Source organism: Saccopteryx leptura, chromosome 5 (assembly GCF_036850995.1).
Source record: "Saccopteryx leptura isolate mSacLep1 chromosome 5, mSacLep1_pri_phased_curated, whole genome shotgun sequence".
Lineage (NCBI taxonomy): Eukaryota > Metazoa > Chordata > Mammalia > Chiroptera > Emballonuridae > Saccopteryx > Saccopteryx leptura.
This window is the reverse complement of record NC_089507.1, coordinates 35,531,370-35,555,366: the sequence shown is the minus strand read 5'-3', so window position 1 is coordinate 35,555,366 and position 23,997 is coordinate 35,531,370. Positions and strand designations below refer to the sequence as shown.

General features: G+C 37.4%; 1 protein-coding gene across 3 annotated transcripts in view; it reads right to left on the bottom strand.

Moving 5' to 3' along the window:
* The window catches only part of SLAIN2 (SLAIN motif family member 2), an 82,284-nt gene that overhangs the window by 34,987 nt on the left and 23,300 nt on the right, over positions 1-23,997 (bottom strand). For 2 of the 3 annotated variants that reach the window (XM_066387737.1, XM_066387738.1), the window contains exons 2-6: positions 20,673-20,821; positions 15,925-16,089; positions 12,822-12,983; positions 9,340-9,699; positions 8,785-8,922 (exon numbers count right to left, since the gene is read on the bottom strand). In XM_066387737.1, the coding sequence (XP_066243834.1) occupies positions 8,785-8,922; positions 9,340-9,699; positions 12,822-12,983; positions 15,925-16,089; positions 20,673-20,821 (974 nt within the window). The remainder of the gene's footprint in view (positions 1-8,784; positions 8,923-9,339; positions 9,700-12,821; positions 12,984-15,924; positions 16,090-20,672; positions 20,822-23,997) is intronic. The other variant, XM_066387740.1, reaches the window with a different exon arrangement.

The following is a 23,997-nucleotide window of genomic DNA, read 5'->3' as shown; positions in this document are numbered from 1 at the left end:
GGTCAAGAAAGATTTCCGTAAGACATTTGTGCAAAGATCTGAAGAAAGAGAAGATGTGAGTCATATAGGTATCAGGGGAAAGCATTCTAGACAGAAGGAAAAGCAATAGTAAAGGATCTGAAAGGTAGAAGTGCACACCTAGTATGTTGGAAGAATAGGTATTAGGTCACTGTGATTGTAGTGGAATAAATGAGGACAAAAGGTAACCAACTATATGTACTATGGTAATTCAAAACTATTAACTTTTAAAAAAAAAATTTTTTTTATGTTTATTTATTGACTTTAGTGAGAGAAGAAGAGAGGGAGAGAAAACAGGAGCATTACTCTGTTCCTGTATGTGCTCTTAGTATTGAACCGGCAACTTTTGTCCTTCACGACAATGCTCTAAGTCTAACCAACTGAACTATCCAGCCAGGACTCACCAAATTTTTAAAAATGAGGGCTTAATAGCAAACATCATCTTTAGTCAACTGTTTTTGAAAAGGTTCTATCTAAAATAAATGACTGGGATGATTCCAACATATCTTATTTATCCTTCAAGTTTCATGGGTGATATCACAATGGCATCTACACACAATTGAAAATTGTCCAATGGTAATTCGAAGAATCAGACTGCAAATCTGCCTGATTTAGACAACAAAATAACAATTTTTATAGGATACCACATAGTCACATGTTATCCAAATAAGAAGAAAAACTAATTTTTTACCTGAATTATCAATCTCAATCTGAACAGTTTCCTAAACAGAAAATCAGTTTTAAATGACAAAGTATACTAGTTAAACTGAGTTTCCAAATCTCCCTAACAAAATTCCATGTGTTAGTTGCTTTGAAATATTTGATTGCCCTGGTTCCTCTTTTAATATTTATATAACTTAAAATTAGAAAGATCCCACTGTGAGAAGCAAAGATGATACATTATTCTCTCATGCTACCATTATTCAGGCTAATGTTTGCCTTTACAAGTCAACTCCAAAAATCTCTGTATTTTCTGTTAAACATTTAACACCATTTTCCAAGTCATTCTAGTTCAGTTTTCTTTAAATTCCATTCATTCACACCTGTGTTTCTATAGATCTATACCTTCCTGTACATCCCCACTGTCTCCTAAATACCTAACTCAAACCACCACCACTCTAGTTCTAGACTAGAACAGTTTATTTTGGGTCTTCCTATATCTGATCCTTTCACTTCATTCATGTAAACCAAGGGAAAGATAGTAAAAATGCTGCCCTTCGCCACACCAACCCCAAGTGCAGGTGATAAGTGGGTCTGCTGTCTGAAGAAAATTCAGAAACAAAAACAGCTTGATTATCATTACATCCCAGCAACAATAATGTCAGTGATAAAATGCTGCTTACTGAAGAAAATAATTTTTTGGCCTAAGTTATAAACTATTGCTGCAGGTATGCTTGACTTTTAATAACATGTATGAATTTTAATAACAGATATGTAGCATTAAAGTAGTAATTGTAATATTTATCCTTTAATAAATAATGTTTTATATGAAAGGTAATTAGGAGAACTTTTAGTTATAATTTACCCTGACACAGGCGAATCACTATAGGTTTCTTTCAAGAGTAAGCTCACAGAGATTTGAAATCATGCTCACTTCAGCAGAGTATGGGCCTAACCCTCATGGTGCAATATATTCCTATATTTAAACAGATTAGATATAAACAATGATGGTACAATGATTATAAAAATCAATGAAACAGAATATAAGCTAGCCTAATTCTGTCATTATATGTGACTCAGTATATATTTAAAAATTTTCAACTGTGGACACATTTAAAAATTAGACTTGATTCCCAAATGAACAAAGACATAAATGGCAATTCCCGGGAATTCGTATAAAATGGGATTTTATAGATCTCTGCCAAATTTATCCTTATGTTGAAAATTTTCCCCATTTGTGTAACAGTTGCTTCATTGAAAAAGAAAAAACTTTCATTAAAAATGGAAGGCCAGGCCCTGGCCAGTTGGCTCAGCGGTAGAGCGTCGGCCTAGCGTGCGGAGGACCCGGGTTCGATTCCCGGCCAGGGCACACAGGGGAAGCGCCCATTTGCTTCTCCACCCCTCCGCCGCGCTTTCCTCTCTGTCTCTCTCTTCCCCTTCCGCAGCCGGGGCTCCATTGGAGCAAGGATGGCCCGGGCGCTGGGGATGGCTCTGTGGCCTCTGCCTCAGGCGCTAGAGTGGCTCTGGTCGCAACATGGCGACGCCCAGGATGGGCAGAGCATCGCCCCCTGGTGGGCAGAGCGTCGCCCCATGGTGGGCGTGCCGGGTGGATCCCCGTCGTGCGCATGCGGGAGTCTGTCTGACTGTCTCTCCCTGTTTCCAGCTTCAGAAAAATGGAAAAAAAAAAATGGAAGGCCATTCTTAGGCCCTGGCTGGTTGGCTCAGGGGTAGAGTGTCAGCCATGAGTGTGGATGTTCTGGGTTCATTCCCAGCCAGGGCACACAGGAGAAGTGCCCATCTGCTTCTCCACCCCATCTCCTCTTGTTTCTCTCTCTCTTCTCCACCCCTCCTGCAGCCATGGCTTGATGGAACAAGTTGGCCCCAGGTGCTGAGGATGGCTCCATAGACTCAGCCTCAGGAATGAAAAAAAAAAAAAAGGCTCCAGTTGCAACAGAGCAGTGGCGCCAGATGGGCAGAACACTGCCCCCTAGTGGGCTTGCCAGGTGGATTCCAGTCAGGGTACATGCAGGAGCTTTTCTCTGCCTCCCCTCTTCCCGCTAAATAAAAATAATAATAATAATAAAAAATTGAAGGCCATTCTTCAATCAATATGAGTGAAAATAAATTGATAATAAATCTGGGTACTGTGTACTGAGCCTAAATTTGCAAAGATCAATTCTGAAGAAATTACTGACAAGTTTTAGAAGAGAGAGCTGTAATACTCATTACTGTGATCGACCAATATGTAAAAAAAATGACTACTGTAATTAATTTAAAAGTATTTCCCCATTATATTTTTTTGGGTGCTATAGTTGATTTTATTATTTACTTTTTACTGACAGTTATAAAATAAAAAGTTCAATAAATAAATATTTTTGTTGTCTACATTTTTCCTAGCTATTATTATTGTAACTTATCCCATTTAATTATTAACATAATTATTGTCACTGGGGGAGGGTGTTAAAAATAATCTACTCCAGGTGCCAAAGACTAAGTAAGCATAAACCATTGCAAAGAAATGTTAATTTCCACTAAAATGACCCTTGCCCCCACACCTCAAGACATTTTGTTTGCTTACAGATTGCTCATTCAGAGGCATCCTTCAATCCTCTACCCCTCTACACCTCCAATCTTCTCAGTTTTACCAAGTCATGTATTTCTACTTCATTTAAAAAATTTATCCAGATTTTCTTTCTGCCTGCACCATTGCCTTTGTTCAAATCATTTCTTGCCCAGATTATGCAACAACAGCCTTCAAAGTGGTTTCTAGTCTCTCCTCAACTTTAATCCATTCTCTACATTGCTACCAGACTGCACTTTCTATTTCTAAGATGTAACCTTGGGCCTACCACACCCCCATACTTACAGAATAAAACCCTAACTTCTTAATATGAAATTTAAGAACTCTCACAATCTGTCCCCTACCTATATCTCTCATCCTTAAGGCTTCATTATTGATTTCACTGTTGGGAAAATTTCATCTCCTTCCTTCATGTGACAACTCATAAAATCCTAAACTGGCTATTATCTTTCAGTACCTTTCCTGAAAACCTTTCCACACTGCTCAGTTAAATGCCTCCCTGTTCCCACAGAAGTTCCTTCCTATCACTCCCTGCTACTGAAGAGCTGAGCCATCTCATTCACATTTACATTCTCAGTGCTTGGAACAGAATATACACCCAAGATAAATATCTGTTGAATGATTAAGGAACACATAAATGAGTGACAACTGTATAAACTAAGCATTCAGACCCTCTAAAATCGAGGTCTATTCCAGTGGTTCCCAAACTTGAATATGCCCCAGAATCATCTGAGAGACACTTCTAAAAGAATATTCTGGTCCCCATCCCAGATGTATTTCATCAAAATTTCCAGAAGCAAGGGCCAAAAAAACTACATTTATAAAATCACATTAAGATTAGATAACCCAACACCACTGCACTACTTATGCTTAAAGAGAAGTTCAACATTTCATTGTCTTATTACACAAGTTTATCATGACTTACTGATTTTAATTTATGTTTTATAATTATGTAAAACTCAAGTATAAGGTTCTAGTGTTCAGGTTCCAAGTGAAATCTGGATGAAAATTCCTTCCCCACGGGTCTCTGGTTATGGGTAAAGCTGACAACTGATCTACCTACCTTTTCTCTGGGGGTATATACTCTGGACTCTATACAAAACCACTCTTCAATTTGGCTATATGTAAGCCATGGGTAAATATAATACTGAATTATTTTGCTCTTTTCTAGCAATTCATAAAGAATCATGTTCCAACAAAGTTATCCAAGAATATTTTCCAAGATGCGTCCTAACTTGCTGTTAGGTCAGTATGATGTAATCTAAACAGTGATTGGGAGGAAATCAGAAAATTCAGGGAGGAGGCAATAATTTGGCTTGGTTTTGCCACTTCTCTAGTTATATGTTACACGTGTAATTTATACAGATCTCTGCTCCCTCTCTATAAAAATAACAAATGGGCTGTTGTTATATTCATATAAGATAATACATTTGAAAGTAAACATTTGAAAATACTGACCAAAATTTGAATATTATTACTTCTCTTAAACCAGCAGATTGTCTTGGATTTTTCTCCCTCCTCTTTACTTATTTCTGAACAACTAATTCTTATATTTTTCTGAAAATTAAACTTTCAACTAACCTGTGCTCTAGTAGTCTTAGAAAGCAATGCCCTATTCTTTTGAAAAATTCTGTCTGTGACAAACATTCCTTCCTTTAGCTGGAGAAACTGAGGAAAGACATGTATCCATGACTTCTGCAATGCTCTGGTTTTCTTAAACTTTTTAAGTCATTCACATTTTCCAAATATAAAAGTAAAAAATAAGTAACAGCTATAAAAATCAAAATATATAAGAACTCATAATATTTGTATTTGAATGCCAGCATCCACAATAATGCAGCCATAGCAAATAAGCATATAAAAATAGTGATTGGCAGAGTAACAAGGCAAAAGAAGTGGTCTCTCAGGTGGAAATAACAGCAACCTTGCAAAGTTAGGTTCATGCAGATCAGCAAGTAAGAACCAAAGCTTTACCACTTAGGAGCTGGAAAAACAAATATATACTTAACACAGAATGAAACACCTGTTATACCAATTAATGTACAAAGTATATAAAACTTGCTATTATATTTGTATATAATTATGTAACAAAATAAAATGATTATTATGAAAACAGGATATAATACATATATACTAATAAAAAGAACACTTACATATATATTATATTTTTATGTATCAAAGATATGTAAAATTTTAATATAACATTTTATTTCATAATGTGTTAACTTTAAACAAGAAGCTTTAAATATTTCTATAAAATAAACTTTTAAGTTTAAATTTGCTAATATTCTAGATTTACTACTTTCCAAATACATTTTTGTAAATAGTGTAATTCTACACTAAAAGGTTTGTGACATTTCAATTACAAACAAATTTCACAACAGCTACAAATATAAAAATAAACAAGTATATGCAATTTTTTTAAAAAAAGGATGGTACCCTTTCTCTTCTGCCTGTAAATTATTCAAATATGAAATACACCATTATGAAACTGAATACATATTTAAACACTTAAAAGTAAATTAGTGATTAGAATTTCATTATGCATCCCTATATACATATGTTTCTTAGTTATCAACTTTTGGGGGGGAAAGGAAAACTAATTCACCTACAGAAAAAAAAAAATCAGGGAATCAGCAAGTGATTATTCAGTGGTAATTCTATCACTAGAGATCACGAGTAATAATAGAGTTTAAGATATGGTCAATATATTTTTCTATTTTATTGCATTTTTTCTATTATCTATTACATTTTTTTATTTTAGTTATCAACCTCTTTTTCTCCTATTTTTGTGAAGAATTATTTTCCATTTCCATATAGCTTTGAGCTGCTAGAGTAGTTCAAACAAAGAGCATGCTGAGGGTTTAAGGGAACAACCCTGAGTAAAGAGTAGGTACTGACAATGGAATAAGGTAAAGAAGATATAGATACAGCTGGTTTTATCACAAAACTGGGAAGCTGTTTGGAGATACATTGTGTAGCTTTGAGAAACTCAAAATGTAATAATTCAAACAAAGCATAAAAGACCTCTGAAAGCCAATACATATGATATTTTGGATTATGTGTGCACAGGGTATAAAAGTGCAGTTTACAATATACATGAGTTGTATTACTTAATCTTATGAATGATATAAAATTTTCTTTTCTGTTGTATTAACATGTGGATTGTTTTTTGTTTCAGGCAAGTATACATTAAGGGAGGGAAGACTCAGAAACAAGATTTCCCAAGTGTCAAATGAACTTAATTTGCAGGTTTAAAGGCACAAAACCTTTAAGTTATTACCATTGTAGGGATAACTTAAGAGTGTAAATTACACCTTTACTTTCATTTTTGAAGTTTTTGTGAATCCCTATTTTCTTTACCATTTCATATAAGTGTCATAATGTACTTTTTTTTTTTTTTTTTGTATTTTTCCAAAGTTGGAAACTGGGAGGCAGACAGACTCCCACATGCGCCTGACCGGGATCCACCTGGCACACCCACCAGGGGGCGATGCTCTGCCCATCTGGGGCGTCGCTCTGTTGCATCCAGAGCCATTCTAGCACCTGAGGCAGAGGCCACAGAGCCATCCTCAGCGCCCGGGCCAACTTTTTGCTCCAATGGAGCCTTGGCTGCGGGAGGAGGAGAGACAGAGAGGAAGGAGAGGGGGAGGGGTGGAGAAGCAAATGGGCGCCTCTCCTGTGTGCCCTGGCTGGGAATTGAACCCGGACTCCTGCACACCAGGCTGACGCTCCACCACTGAGCCAACCGGCCAGGGCCTCATAATGTACTTTTAATTACATAGTTTATAAGACCTAGCACACTAAGTTTAAAAGTTAATTTAGTACAAAAACATGTTTTTGCATATAACCAGCCAAATAAACAAAGTATACAAATCTCTAGGTAACAATTTTCCCCAGTGACTTACATTTTATAGTTTACCTTAGAAAAAACCCCAAAATAATATTTCTAGATAATTTTTATGTCTTAGTACTAAACCATGGATGTGACAACTCTCTTGGTGGACTTGGGCCCTTGAACAGGATCAACACTTGTCACTTGTAAGCTGTAAGATCACAGATAAATTTAACAATTCAAAGCTTCAACTCCCTAATTTGTAAAATGTGTTAATAATTCTATCTACTTATAGAAATAGTCTGAGGATTAAACAGGATTACTCATGTACAGCCCAGTACAATGAGAGTTTTCATAATATAAATAATATATGCAATTGGTAAATAGAGAAATTTATTAAATATCTACACAAAAGTCACTTGGGTTCAAATGTATTTTTTTCTGGTCTGATTTTTGAGCCACCAAACAGCAGCAGCTTAACACAGAGTACACAGAGTCAGCTAAACACAACCGAACCAAGGAAGAGTGCTAGGGAATATTAAAAAAGAATTGAATGCTTTCAAATTTGTATTACTCAATAAACAAGTTATAAATGAATAGACGATCAATAATTCATGTCTGTATTTTCTTCCTCACAGCTTTGAGAAAATGAAGGAACATATCACAGCAGTCACTGACTGTAATATGCTATGAAGGAACTGAATGATCAGGCTAAAAGACCAATGTGGTCTATGGGATACAAGGCATAAATTAAGCATTTCTAAGATTGTAGTAAGAACTGTGATAGTTTATTTAAAATTGGCTTGACTAGCCTGGCCTGTGGTGGGTAAGGTGTTAACCTGGAATGTTGAGGTTGGAGGTTAGAAACCCTGGGCTTGCCCGGTCAAGGCACTAACAGCAAACAATGAACAATGAAAGTGAACTAAAGTGAAGCAACCATGAGTTCATACTTCTTGCTCCCCTACCCCCTCCTCTCTCTGTAAGATCAATAAATAGAATCTTAAAAATAATAATAATAACTATCCTAGTTATAAGCAATACCCTTTTGGAAGGTGTTTCACTCTTTTTCAATCACCTTGCACAGTCCAACGCACAGTGCTCATCCACTCCCACACCACTTCTTGGCTCAGTTGGCCACTCTTTCTTAGAAGTTCTCCCTGCATAACTGTCTTTGGGCTTTATTTGCATATATCTCCTTAATTCAATAGTCTCATCCCTTCCTTTCCTTCAAGTTGTCCTCAACTACTTTTAAAAACAAAGTTCTATATTTACTGGATTATTTGTTCTACTCATTAAGAATATAAATGGTTTTAATTGTGCCAGTATTTTTATAGGCTCATTATTGTTTTTATTAATGCTGTAGTGAGAAAGCTGCTTGGGTTTTAAGTGGTCTGTTCCAGGACTACTGTGCTCTTAAATCCTGTCATTTTAATGGGCAATATTGCAGAATGTGAGGTTATTTTAAGGGGGGACAAAGCCAGACTTTGCTTACTTTAAAATCAGGAGAGAGCCCAGAGTTTCATATATATAAATACTGATATAATTGGGTATCTTATAGGGACAACTTTAAAATTTTAACTTAGCTATGGCTATCTTATAGTAAGTAATCAATACTACATTTTATGAAATATGATAGTTTACTATAGTTATTCAGCACAGAATTTTTTTCTGTAACATGACAGATACTTACTGGCTGAAGCCTGAGGTTGCATGCGAGGTATTCCTCCATTTGGCACTTGAAAATTTGAGTCACTTCTGCTGCTTTTCACTGAGTCAACTTGAGTATTAGATGTTCGGGAGAGGTTTGGAAGACTACGTCTTAGTTTTTCTATGAAAGCAGAATTTTAATTAAAAAAATACATTTTCTTCAGATGGAGAAAGAAAATATTAGCATTCAAAAATCAGATTATTTAAGCATTCTGTTATTTTAGAAGAGCTAACAGGAAGTACATATTTTATAACATATACAACTGAGCCCAGATTCTTTGAATAAGAACTATAAATTATTTATATTAAAACAAATCTATACACAGATCACGTCATGAGTAGAAGAAAGCAAAGCTAACATAGTCAAGCAAAATTAAATTTACTTTCTCATTTATTTTTGTATCAATTTATTAATAAAATGGTAAATGAACTAAATTTTTGATCTAGTTATCTGAAATACAAAACCTTGGTAAAAACTGTTACTTTCCTACTGAACTATATGTGGTATGATTTTTTTCCCCAGAAACATGCTGATTACCTTCATTTTTAACATTGCTTGTCTGTAAATCTGTGGGATGGCCTTGGAGTGAAAGGCGAGGCTGCTGTAAGCGGCTAATCATGGGCTGTGGGGACACTCTACTATATTCTATTCCCCGAGCAGGAGACCGTGAACGAGGTGAATTTCTGGGTGACTGCTTAGGTGATGGTCGAGGTGAATTGCGTGGTGACGGTGAAAACCTGTTAACAGCAGGGTATACTGCATGATGCATATTATCATCTTCATCATCTAAACTTTGTGCATCAAGTTCCTGATCACTAAAAGTACCCCGTCTTGTAGAATTGCAAGATGAACCAGAACTGCGCCGAGATGTGGTGGCTGCATATTCTTGCCGGAGACCTGACGATAATGAATGTGTAATTTTATTTCTTTAGTTTTATTTTTAAACATTGAAATATTTTTAAGGTTTAAAAGCAAAAGATTATCATTGAGAAATTCAACTAAGGTATAAAGTGTAAAGGGAAACTCTCTACTTGAACCATCTTAGACATCCTCCTATATAAGGATACATAAACCACATCAAAAGGTTATTTTTAACCTGAATGAAATTTTATAAACCTTTGCCCAATTTCAACATTTCTTCTTGAATCTGAAATATTTATTACAAGAACCATAAATTTAAAAATATTTCTACTCCTAAAATTTGAGATTAACATTAAAGGAACATTGAGGGAAAACAAAAACTGGCCAGCCAATAAAGAGTACACAGTGAGTAAATAAACTCCTTGAATACCACATCCTTGGGTTAATCTTATTCAAGAAGATGATAAAGAAAACTGCTATCTCACCCTTAGGAATTCATTACTTGGGCATAAATGACATTTCAATTGCTTCATAACCCAAGAGACTTCAATAAAACAAGTTTAAATTCTAAGCCATTGAGCAAAAATTTTCAAAGGAGTTCTCTCTGTATCTTGGCACCTCGAGAAACAACCAGGTAGACTTAAGCCCTTCATATAGGATAAAAACAATTGATGGTATATATAAGAAAAAATTACAATTCAAAAAAGTATAGAATTTAGGTAACATTTTGAGCAAGTCCTGCTATTAGCAGTCTAGTCTAAAAGATCTGTCAGAGTAGTATTCAACTTTTAAGTTACATATTCATACAGCAGTCCCTCCTTATCCAGTTTCACTTTCTGCGGTTTGACTGTGGGTAACCATAGTCAACCACAGTCCAAAAATATTAAATGGAAAGTTCCACAAATAAACAATTCATAAGTTTTAAACTGTATGCAATTTGGAGTAGTGTAATAAAATCTCACACCATCCTGCCCCAGTCCTGCCTAGGACGCGAATCATTCCTTTGTCCACTATATAAGCTGCATATACAGTACTACAAGATATTTAGAGAGAACACATTCACATAACTTTTATTATAGTATATTAATATAACTTCTATTTTATTGGTAGTATTGTTTTAATCTCTTACTCTGTCTAATTTATAAATTAAGTTTTATTATTGGTATGTATATATAGGAAAAAAACCAGCATATATGTATCAGGCATCCACGGGGGGGGGGGGGGGGGGTGTCTTGGAAAGTATCCTCCGCTAAAAGGGGGGATTACTGTATAAAAAAAGTGCTATCAATATTGTTCTCTAAAATTGTGAATGAGAAGCACACCACGGTGCCTATAAAACTACAGATTCCTAGGGTCCACTGAGCCCTTCAGTCAGGTTCGGGGACCACTAACATAACCAACAAGTTACCTAGTGTCATATAATAGCAAGCATGGCACTAAAGTTACCTAACAAAAGATAACAGACTAGTGTAAAGAGAAGATAACAGACCAGTGAAAAGAGCTGTTTTACAAAAGAAAAATCCAGATCCCAATGCAGGTTTGTACTAACAAAGGGAGCTTAAGGAAGTGACAGTCACCACTCGATGTGTGTTTCTAGTCCTAAAAGTTAGAGGGCTTAACCAGGCAATAGTCCAAATCTGTAAATCTATGTTTCTATTACCAAAAAACTGGAAAAACAAGGTTGTAAAAAGAAAAATAATTCTCTTAAAAAAACCCAAACTGGTTTTTCAAGGAAGAATTGCACACAATTTTAATATCTTTTTTTCCTTCACCAGGGGAACATATATACTTGCACATGTAGATGGCTTAGAAAGTAAGGCTAAAATTTCTATTATTTGCTACCAAAGCACACTATGAAGGAAGGCAACAGCAACTAGCTGACTGCATATCTAACAAAACACTGGGGTCCAAACAGGCAGGGTTCAAAGAAGAACTGGCGAGTTTACTCTAAGTTACAACTCGGCAGCTCTCTTTATTCCCCTTTCACATCCACAACATTAACTAGCCCCTCACTAGCTGACAATGCCCCAGGCTCAGTGAGGCGCTGTACAAAATTACAGAAGAGAGTACCCTGTTATTAGTTTCTAGGGCTAAAGATAAAGCAAGCATCAAGTCTTCCTATCTTTCTAAGCGAAGTTGTGTGATGAATCAATAGAATAAGAACATTCGGCAGTTTCCTAATAAACGTTATGACAATAAAATTTACTACATATTTACATTAAAAAAGGGTCTAAAACAGTTTTTGAACCAACTTACAGCAATGCTCCACTACCCTCAGCTCACTGCCATTGTGAAATGTGTGCTTCCAGGGTCTTTTTATTATAAAGATTAAAGAGCATCACTTTAGAGAGACTGCTTATTTCAGTTAAGCCCATGGCATCTACAATAAAATGTAAAGGGAAGAATAATGCTATAATTACCATCTCCCATTCAGATGAGAGCCAGGGTATCCATGAACCCTTGAAATAGTATGAAGAACTATGTGCTCATACACATTTTAGGAATGACAAGGGACATAATTTTTACTGGGTTTTTAAAGGTGTCTGTGACCTGAAAAGTTGCAAGGACCACTTTGCAAAGCAACATCACAGGCTTCACTAAATTTAAAGCCACAACCGCAATGGTCTCATAAAGGTCTCTTTAATGTCTTATACATTCTAAGGTAGGTGATATTTGTTTCAAGGGAGTAAAAATTGGTTCTTGGGATGTGAAAAAATCTTAGACAACATAATAGATAGTGTTCCTCATAGTGTATAAAGAAATATATATTTCTGGTATTAAAATTTCACGGAGGAGAGAGGAAAAAATATCTAAAAAGGCGGTTTAGTGGGGGCAACAATAAAAAAAATGCTGAGAAACCCTGGTCTACATTAAGAAAACCACTACATTGCGTTCCAGTGCAGAGTAACATGCCAGTCATGGTTACCAGTCATGGAAGCAGAGCGAGACCTTCCTGTCTTTGCTCCTCACATAGCAAACTGCTCTACGTAAAATTGGTTCTGAAAACAAGTTAACAAGTCCATATGTTGAATAAGCCTCTAAAATTTCAAAACTTCTATCTTACTACAGTACTATTCTACAACACTTTAAGACATATTTAATACCCACAACAAAACTGCTGTATGAAAGACTTCAACTTTAACAATTAAAATACTTACTTTCTTCCTGCATCCGAGCTAGAATTTGCACATCAGTTACATCATTTAGCTTATAATTGGATCCAATTGAATCTTCATCTAATTCTGAAGCACTTAACTCACTGTCTATAGAGGATTGAGGACTGAGTGGAGGATTTCTATCTGATGAATTTTTTAAATTACCTTAAAAAGAAAAAAATTCAAACTTTGGTAAAACAAAAATTGAATAAACGTATGTTGCAATTAACATGATATGGCTTTTGGTTCAGTTCATTATTATTCTGCCTTTTCTGTTTATAAAATTCCCAAATATCAAAATAAAAAATTGACCTTATTAAGAATAAAGAGGGCTATGAAGATTCCTAAATATATTATAGCACAAGCACAAAACACATTTTCACTTAACTATAACTTACCTATCCTCTTATAAAATATCAATAGTTAAGCTTTCAACACAGTTCCAAGCAAGTAGTTTTCAATAATACATGTTTGAGGACTTAAACTTTTACAAGATAGCCAATAATACTGCTCTATAAATAGATAAATTTATGATGTGGGGTTTCTCCTCTCAAATTCATAGTCATTAGCAAACACCATCATCTTTTTCCCTGAATAAAAACATCTACTTTTCCTAAACTGAATACTATCATTTGAGGAAAATCAGAATTCCTCAGAAAGTTAGAAACAAACCAAGAAAAAAGAACACTAACTCATTTCTCCTACATTATGCCATGTTTACAAAATTCCTTTGCCAAACCTGTAATGGTGATCCAAGGAATTCTCTGAAATTTACTAGTGAAGCACAAAGATGGGATAAAGAAAATGACTAGATAAAAAAAGTATTTTTTCGTTTTAAACCAAAAGGGGGATAGAAGACAGGTCAAAAAAATAAATGATATACATACACAAGAGTCCAACATGTTGTTTTTGTTTGTTGGGTATGTTTTTGGTGAGAGAAGTGAGCTAGTGAGACAGGACTCCTGCAAGCATCCCAACCAGGATTGACCCTGCAACTCGTCTGTGACCAATGTTCGAGTACTGAGCTATCCTCAGCATCTGAGGCTGATGCTTGGACCAACCAAGCTATCTAAAGTGCCCGGAGCTGACATTTTAACCAATCGAGTCACTGTGGAAGGGGAAGAGGGGGAAAGAGATAGAGGGAGATAAGGAGGAGATGGAGGGAGAGAAGAGGGAGAGGGAGGGAGAGAAAAGCACATGGTCGCTTCTTTTGTGTTCCCTGACTGGGAATCAAACCCAGGACGTCCATATGCCGGACGCTTTATCTACTGAGCCACTGGCCAGGGCCCCCAACTTGTTTATAAGAAAATGCTTTCTTTAGGTCAACTTCTAGTGGAGAATAATAAAATCACAACAGTGTCACTACTATTTCTGTTGTTTTTTTTTTGTTTGTTTGTTTTTTGTATTTTTCTAAAGTGAGAAGTAGAGAGACAGAGAGACAGACTCCTGCATGTGCCCGACCAGGATCCACTTGGCAAGCCCACTAGGGGGCAATGCTCTGCACATCTAGGGCGTTGCTCTATTGCAACTGGAGCCATGCCAGCACCTGAGGTGAGGCCATGGAGCCATCCTCAGTACCCAGGCCAACTTTGCTCCAATGGAGCCTTGGCTGCGGGAGAGGAAGAGAAAGAAAGGAAGAAGAGGGGGGAAGGGTAGAGAAGCAGATGAGTGATTCTCCTGTGGTTCCTGGCTGGGAATCGAACTTGGGATTGTCACACACTGGGCCGACGCTCTACCACTGAGCCAACTGGTCAGGGCCTCACTACTATTTCTAATACGAATTTATTTGAAACACTGTTTTTCAGAATTCTTCATCCTAAGTCAGCTCCAACACGAAGGTACATAGAAGAGCAAGAATATGAAATAGTTCATGTTTATATTATCAAGAAGAGCATAATGGACAGGATAGGAAAGCTAGGCTGAAATAGTGCCTCAATAAATTTTATATTAAACAAATAATAGCAAATGAAACTTTCCTGTATGACAGTAATGGGTGAAATACGTAGCAAGTAACAACCCATGTACAAAAAAACAACAGAGTCAACAAAGTCATCAGACTCGGGAGTACTCAGGTCAAAAATGTGAGATCATTTACAATACTTTAGTTTACAGGGAACTTAAAATAATTAGCCATAAGCCACAGAGTAACATCTCAGCCCAGAACCAAAGTGGAACACTCTTCCCCAATCTACAGCAATCTATTCCACCCATGTCACTTAAGGGCTCCAAACACTCTTTTTCTCTCTCTTTTTTTTCCTTTTTCCCCCTCATTTTAGTGAGAGGAGGGGAGGCAGTGAGACAGACTCCTGCATACGCCTGGACCGGGATCCACCCAACAAGCCCAATAGGGGGCAATGCTCTGCCCATCTGGGGCTGCTCCATTGCAACTGGAGCCATTTTTTTTTAGTGCCTGAGGCAGAGGCCATGGAGCCATCCTCAGCGCCCAAGGCCAACTCGCTTGAGCCAATCGAGTCATGGCTGCAGGAGGGTAAGAGCAAGAGAGGAAAGAGAGAAGAGAGAGAAAGAGAGAGAGAGAGAGAGAGAGAGAGAGAGAAGGAGGAGGAGGAGGAGGAGGAGGAGGAGGAGGAGGAATGGAGAAGCAGATGGTCACTCCTCCTGTGTGTCCTGACCAGGAATCAAACCTGGAACATCCACACACCAGTCTGACACTCTACCCCTGAGCCAACTGACCAGGGCCCAAATACTCTTTCAACACATTCACATATAGCCTTATACTACTATTTAAGTGCAATATCAATATTAAAATCCCACAGAAAAAGTTTTCAACTCTGTAGCTTTTATAATCCATGCACACTATTGAATAAGCATCTATTGATTAAAATAATCAAGCTTGGGACCCTAATTAATGAAGACAGATTTTAAAACTTTTAATTACATGCTAAAGAAAACTTCATGATTGTAAACTGGCTTATCTGTACCCCTGTGTATAGTAACTGGTGCCAACAAGCTCCTCAGTGATATTTTCTCTAATCAGTTAAGTTTCATAAATAAAATAATTTGAACTAATAATGAATAAGGTATTTTCTGAGGTAGTGCAGTAAGTTAAAAATCATTCTTTAATCATTCCATTTCATTTTCTCCTTACCTGAATTTCCAGGAATTATTAGCTGTTTAACTATAGGAGGTCGCACTGGGGTTGAGGATGGAGAATTGAAACCACTGCTGTATGGGCTACTTGCATTTGGACTGTAAGGGCTTGTGTAACTCATGGAGTTGAAAGGATTATTATATAAATTCTGCCTCTTGAGAGCTGCATTAACGAGAAGGGAGAAATAAAATTTAATAACTAAGAAAAAGTTAACATTTTATTACAGTTTTTCCTATTAGGAAATTCATTAAGTTGTTGTCTACCTAAGTTTCTTTCTTTCTTTTATTTCTTTTCCAGAGAGAAAGAGAGAAACAGAGAAGGACAGACAGACAAGAAGGGGAGAGATGAGAAATATCAACTCATAGTTGAGGCACCTTAGTTGTTCATTGATTGCTTTCTCATATGTGCCTTTGCTGGGGGGCTTCAGCTGAGCCAATGACCCCTTGCTCAAGCCAGCAGCCTTGGGCTTAAAGCCAGAGACCATGAGGTCATGTCTGTGATCTCATACTTAAGCTGGTGACCGCACACTCAAGCCAGATGAGCCCAAACTCAAGCCGGCAACCATGGGGTTTTAAATCAAGCCGGCAACTTTGGGGTTTCAAACCTGGGTTCTCAGTGTCTTAGGCTGATGCTCTATCCACCTCTCCACTGGTCTCCAAATGGTCAGGCATTTCTATTGCAATTTCAATTGCAGTATAAGAAACATTCTTATAGTAGTAGGGGAAAATATATCAGTTTAATAATCCCAATCGATATTTTCATTATCATTGTGTTATACAAGTACGAGCAGCCACACCAAGCAACAAAAAAATATCATAGAAAGAATATTTCAACAAATTGTTAGGCACTAAATAAGTTTACTTCTTATTAGAAAGTTTAGGCCCTGGCCGGTTGGCTCAGTGGTAGAGCGTCGGCCTGGCATGCGGAAGTCCCGGGTTCGATTCCCGGCCAAGGCACACAGGAGAGGCGCCCATCTGCTTCTCCACCCCTCCCCCTCTCCTTCCTCTCTGTCTCTCTCTTCTCCTCCTGCAGCCGAGGCTCCATTGGAGCAAAGATGGCCCGGGCGCTGGGGATGGCTCCTTGGCCTCTGCCCCAGGCGCTAGAGTGGCTCTGGTTGCGACAGAGCGACGCCCCAGATGGGCAGAGCATCGCCCCCTGGTGGGCGTGCCAGGTGGATCCTGGTCGGGCGCATGCGGGAGTCTGTCTGACTGCCTACCCGTTTCCAGCTTCAGAAAAATCCAAAAAAAAAAAAAAAAAAAAAAGAAAGTTTATTCCAGCTAGATCAACCTTGAATGGCCTTTAAAAATAAAATGAGGTCCTGGCCCAGGTTGGCTCAGTGGTAGAGTGTTGTCGACCCAGTGTGTGAATGTCCTGGGTTCAATTCCCAATCAGGACACAAATATACTTCTCTACCTCTCCCTCTTCTCTCTTCCCCTCCCGCAGCCATGGCTTGATTGGTTCAGCACATTGGCACTGGGTGCCAAGGATGGCTCTGTGGAGCCTCCACCTCAGATGCTAAAAATAGCTTGGTTGCAAGCATGGCCCCTGATGGGAAGATCATTAGCCCCAGACGGGTTGCTGGGTAGATTCCAGTTGGGGTGCATGTGGGAGTCTATCTCTCTATCTCCCCTCCTCTGACTTGGAAAAGAATAAAAAAGAAAATGAATGTAAAAAAAAATAAAAATATAATGAATGTAAAAGCACATTTGTATTTTCTCATTTTTCTGTAACAAACTGTATTACTTTAAAAAAAACTGTGAAATAATGAGTTTTCTATAATAGCCTTTTCCTCCTTTCTTTCTTTCTTTTTTTATTTTAGGTAGAGGAGGGGAGATAGTGAGGCAGACTCCCACATGCACCCCAACCAGGCTCTACCCCACAATCTCATCTTGGGCCGATGCTAAAGTACTGAGCTTTAGCCTGAGGCTGATGCGCTCCAAGCGAACTATCCTCAGAGCCCAGGGTCATGCTTGAACCAATCTAGCCACTGGCTGCAGAAGGGAAGGAAGAGGGAGAGAAGAGGGAGAGAAGAGGGAGAGAAGAAGGAGAGAAGAAGAGGGAGAGAAGAGGAAGAGAAGAGGGAGAGAAGAGGGAGAGAAGAAGAGGGAGAGAAGAGGGAGAGATGAGGGAGAAAGAAGGGAGAAACAGATGGTTGTTTCTCCTATGTGCCCTGACTGGAAATCAAACCTGGGATGTTCATATGCCGGGTTGACGCTCTTTCTAAGCCACTAGACAGGGCTTAAAATAGCCTTTTCAAAGTTGGGGTTTTGGGGGAAAACATAATATTAATTATTTGAGTTAGGTTAAAGTCGAAACATGGGAGAATTTGCTTTTAAAAAAAAAGTCTCCCCTCCCATTTTCTGGCCCAAGAAATATTTTTCTGCCAGAAAGAGAGGGAAAAAAAATTGTGCTACACATTTAAAATAGAAACAGTACAAAATAAGGCTAAGATATCAAGTGCAATTATATACAAAAAATTAATACTTTAAATAGTATTTATTTTTTCTACCCTATTCTAAAATAGTTTATTCACTATTTCTGACCATCAGCCAAGCACTGTATAAAAAAAAGGAATAAATGCGACATGCTTTTTCTCAAAAGGCTTATACCAAGTAGTGCAGGTAGAAAAACCAATGATTTCAAGACAAAATGAAATGAGCACTAACATAAAGATGTAAAGGTTTGTGGAAATTATGAGAGTAAATTATCACAATGGAAAGAACCAGGCAAGGCTTTTTGGAAGGAGAGGCACTACTGTGGCTTTGACAGAATGAATAACAATTTGATACTCTTCTGAAAGTTGAAAAAGTATGTGCTTTCATCTGTCTGTGTTTATAACATGAACAGAAGCAGTGTCTTGAAAATGTACAATGTGTTCAGGGATAAGAGTGAACTATCTACCTCTGGCCTGTTGGCTCAGCAGTAGAGCGTCGGCTCAGTGTGTGGAAGTCCCAGTTTTGATTCTTGGCTGGGGCACCCATCTGCTTCTCCACCCTTCCCCCTCTCTTTCCTCTCTCTCACTCTCTCTTCCCCCTCCTTTCCTCCTCTCCTTCCTCTCTGTCTCTCTCTTCCCTTCCCGCAGCCAAGGCTCCATTGGGACAAAGTTGGCCCGGCACTGAGGATGGCTCCATGGCATCTACCCTCAGGCGCTAGAATGGCTCCGGGCACAAGGAAGCAACGCCCCAGATGGGCAGAGCATCGCCCCCTGGTGGGCATGCCGGGTGGACCCTGGTCGGGCACATACGGGAGTCTGTCTGTTTCTAACTTCGGAAAAATACAAAAAAATAAAAAGAGTGAGCTAACTAGAAAGGTAAAGCACATGGTGAGGAACAAATCAGGAAAATCCAGGTGAGACCAGGTACCAAAAGGCCTGAACAGTATGCTCAGGAGTCTTAACTATATTTAGTAGTAATGAGAATGCCATCGGTGATTTTGTAGCAAGAGTGATATGATCCAATCAGTATAAGAAAAATAAATTGATGGAAATTTTTTTGGTTTTTTAAATTTTTTTAGTGAGAGAGGAGGAGAGACAGACAGGAAGGGAGCGAGATGAGAAGCATCAACTTGTAGTTGTGGCACTTTAGTTGATTGATTGATTGCTTCTCATATGTACCTTGACCAGGGGGCTCCAGGTGAGTCAGTGACTACCTGCTCAAGCCAGTGACCTTGGACTCAAGCCAGCAACCATGGAATCATGTCGATGATCCCATGTTCGAGCTGGCAAACCAGCGCTCAAGCTGGGAAGCACGCATTCAAGCTGGTTTCAAACCTGGGACCTCAGTGTCCCAGGTTGATGCTCTATCCACTGCACCAGCACCAGTCAGGATAGCTTACAATCTAGTAAGAGCACATTATTTTGATAATAAAACCAAAATAAGTGATTTTAAGTACACCACTGCCCAGTAAATGCAAAGCAAAGAACCCAAAAGCCCATTTAGGGTTAGTGATCAGGCACCAATCCCTTACTATTTTATGAGTATTCCAGAGAACAGCTAACATTCTTAAGAGACAGAGAAATCCCAAGAAAGAGTCAATAATATTTTTCCTACATTTCTACTCACACTGGCATGGTACATTAAATGCCATAAATACTCATAGACACATTTTGACAGCTTTGTGAATGCTATAAACAAAAGAGCATAAAAACTATTTAAACTTAAAATTTCGAGTTAAAAAAAAAGAAAAACATAACAAGGAAGGGAAATGAATACATTTACTAAGCACCTACTATGAAACAGAAAAATATGCTTGACTTTTTCATAAACATTATTATTTAATCCTTGAAACAACTTCACAAGGTCTTTATTCCTATGAGAAAACTTAAATAATGTGCAGAAGTTACATGGTAACTAAGTGCTAGAGTGAGAACAGGTCTTTTTGGTTCTTAACCTTTCTCTTTCAGCCACATCAGAATTTCCACAAGGGTGGTGAAGATAATTTTAGATAATATCAGACAAATATTTTAAAGTTATTTGTTTTAACTTGAATAAGAAACCTATTACAGAAAATCCAGTATTTCTTGAATCTTATTCTTTAGAGTGAAGCTAAATAAAAATGAGATTGAAAAAAAAGTGAAATAATAGAACAAAGTTATGTGCAGATGACAAAAACTCATAATGGCATGCACAATGAGATTTAAAAAACACTGCCAAGCAAACTGCCTTCCTAAAAGCATACTTCAACATATATATTTTTCATTAAAGAAAGCAAAAGGATGAAATTTACAAGTAAAATTATAGACATACCTGACATAGTTTGATCAAGTTTGTGGATAAGAGATTTTTTAGCACATTCAACATCAGGACTTGGGTAATCCAAAACTTGCCTGCACCATACTAATGGGCTAACCGATTTCTGCATTGGTGTAAGTTTTTTCTTTGGTGATGAATACAGCCTAGGAGAAAAACAAAAACAAAAAAGGTAACATTCATCATTACGCTCAAGGTTAAAAAATAGAGATCTCTCTGGATAGTATTAAATGGAGTATGTTTAAAATCACCCACATTTACTGTGTGCGCAGGAAATGACACTAAAACCATCATTTTAAACTCAAATCTCAATTATTAAATGAACCCAAATGAGGCCAACTGTCCAATCCAAAAACGTCTTATTTTTCTCTTTTACTCTCTTTACAAAAACTATGAGAAAATACCTATCATTAAAATAGTTTATTCTGTTTTCAATAGTACTTAATTAACTCCCTAATATAATCATACATTAAGTCTATCCATGAGGCAGAATGGAGAAGATAAATACCTTACTTTCCACTTCCCAGTTCTTTCTTACCACAAATCACACAAAAATCTACCATTAGTAATTCATTCCTTTTAATTAAGCAGTACCCACTTTGTATCCCTCTTTTCAAACTGTAATGTCAGAAAAAGCAACACTTTAAGTCTTTAATAACAATATAAATTCATTTATGAAATTACATCAATCTAAGGAAAGAAGGGACACTATTTTATCAGCTCCTGGGTAAGGTATGCAAAAAGAAAAAGGAGAGCAGAAAAGAGGGGTGAAATGTCCTACTTCATAGTTTTTCCTTAGATTAGTCCCTATTATGTAAATTGATATTTATTCCTAATGTGGCTCTGTATGAAAAATGTGAAGTTAGTTGATTCTAAGCAGAGTGTTTTTTAAATTAAGACACTTTAAGTTGAATTTATGAAGTAAACAAAATCATGCTTAGATATATCTATATACTTAAATGTTTCAAAAGGCAAGTTAACTCCGATCAAGACCATAAAGACTAATAGGGAAGATGATCATTTATTTCTCTAGAGCACAATCCATATTCATTTGGAAAAAATAATGAGCTAAAATGCAGATTTATGAAATAACTTATTAACAATTCTAAATGAAGATGAAATCAATGGGGTTCATTCTATTTCTAACTTAAATGTTGCAAATGTTTCATAGCAAATCTCTACCTCAGCATCCTGGCTTTCATTGTGATAACTACATATACTGATGTTCTATGTTCACAAGTAATTAGTGAGCAAAGTCTATTCTAGATTAATAACAATCATAAAACCACTTTATGATATTATCACCATTCTTTTAGTACATAACTTTTCCATGCACTAACTGGTTTTGCATAATTTACCCACATGACTCGTGTATTATTAGTATATTCCTCTACTATTAGCTATAAAGCTCATTTTAAAAAGTGCAAGCAACATGAGTGAGCCTCAAAAAACATGTTCGGTGAAAAAAGGCAGACATAAAAAAACACATATTTTATGATTTCATTTATATGAAATGACTAGAAAAGTACATGAAGCAGAAAGTAGACTAGTTGTTGCCTACGGCTGGAGGTAGAAATGGGGAAGAGGTTTCTTTTTAGGGTGATATATTCTAAAAATTACATGGTAGTGTAATTGTGGTAAATGTCATGACTGTAAATATACTAAATTCATTGAGTTATATAATGACTTTTATGGTACACAAATTATACAGGTACAGATTAATTTTATAGTATGTAAATTATTTCTTGATAAAGCTGTTTATAAAAGAGTTGTAAGGTAGTTTTAGTATCTTTAAAAATACAGAAACCACTATAAACTAAATGAGTTAAATATCAATAATTTAAAGTCAATTACACTAAAACAGCATCATGTTCCCAATACCCTATGAATGGTAGCTTTTCCTGTTTTTGTCAATGGCACTGTAATTCTTTCAGTTAAAAAAGCTGAAAAGAGTAATTTTGGATTCATCTTTTTTATTTTGTACCTCACCAAAAATCTGAAAATCAGTCCTGCTAATCCTACATGTAGAAATTGCCTTTCCTCCCACTATTCCTATATTCACTCCCCTCACTAGCAATAGTGAATGCTGCTTTTCTTCCATTAACAATTAAAAGTTGCCTGACTGTGGCGCAGTGGATGGAGCATCGACCTGGAATACTGAGGTCATTGGTTTGAAAGCCCAGGCTTGCTAGGACAAGACATATAAGAGAGGCAACTATCAGTTGGTGCTTCCAGCTCTAACACCACCATTCTGCTTTCTCTCTCCTCTCTCTAAAATCAATAAATAAAATCTAAAAAAAAAATGCAGTTTAAAAAAAAAACCAATTAAAAGTTAATGTCACAACCATTCCATTCCTAGAGGGATGAAAAGGGGAAGACTGATTCAGTAATTCCTGGGATATGCCAACTATCTTTGATCACTCTAGCCCAGGGGTCCCCAAACTTTTTACACAGGGGCCAGTTCACTGTCCCTCAGACCGTTGGAGGGCTGGATGACTATAAAAAAAAAAAGAACAAATCCCTATGCACAGTGCACATATCTTATTTTAAGGTAAAAAAATGGGAACAAATACAATATTTAAAATAAAGAACAAGTAAATTTAAATCAACAAACTCACCAGTATTTCAATGGGAACTATGCTCCTCTCACTGACTACCAATGAAAGAGATGCCCCTTCCGGTAAGGCGGTGGGGCCAGATAAATGGCCTCAGGGGGCCGCATGCGGCCCGCAGGCTGTAGTTTGGGGACCCCTGCTCTAGCCTCTTATTTCAGGCCCTCATCACTACCCCCAAGTAAAGCTGGAGGGTTTTGACCCATATAGCAGTGGCACAAAATTATTCTTCAGTTAGGGAATCTTTGGTTGCTGTTTCAAAGTACTTGGAAACCTGCCAGAGGACACATGAGTCAGGTTGCAGCATGTAGCACAGGGGTCCCCAAACTTTTTACACAGGGGGCCAGTTCACTGTCCCTCAGACCGTTGGAGGGCCGGACTATAAAAAAAACTATGAATAAATCCCTATGCATAAAAGTAAAAAAAAACAAAACGGGAACAAATACAGTATTTAAAATAAAGAACAAGTAAATTTAAATCAACAAACTGACCAGTATTTCAATGGGAACTATGGGCCTGCTTTTGGCTGAGATGGTCAATGTACTCCTCTCACTGACCACCAATGAAAGAGGTGCTCCTTCCAGAAGTGCTGCGGGGGCTGGATAAATGGTCTCAGGGGGCTGCATGCTGCCCGCGGGCCGTAGTTTGGGGACCCCTGATGTAGCAGGATCCTCCTTTAGCAAGACCAAGGTGTTTCAGTCCCTGAATTT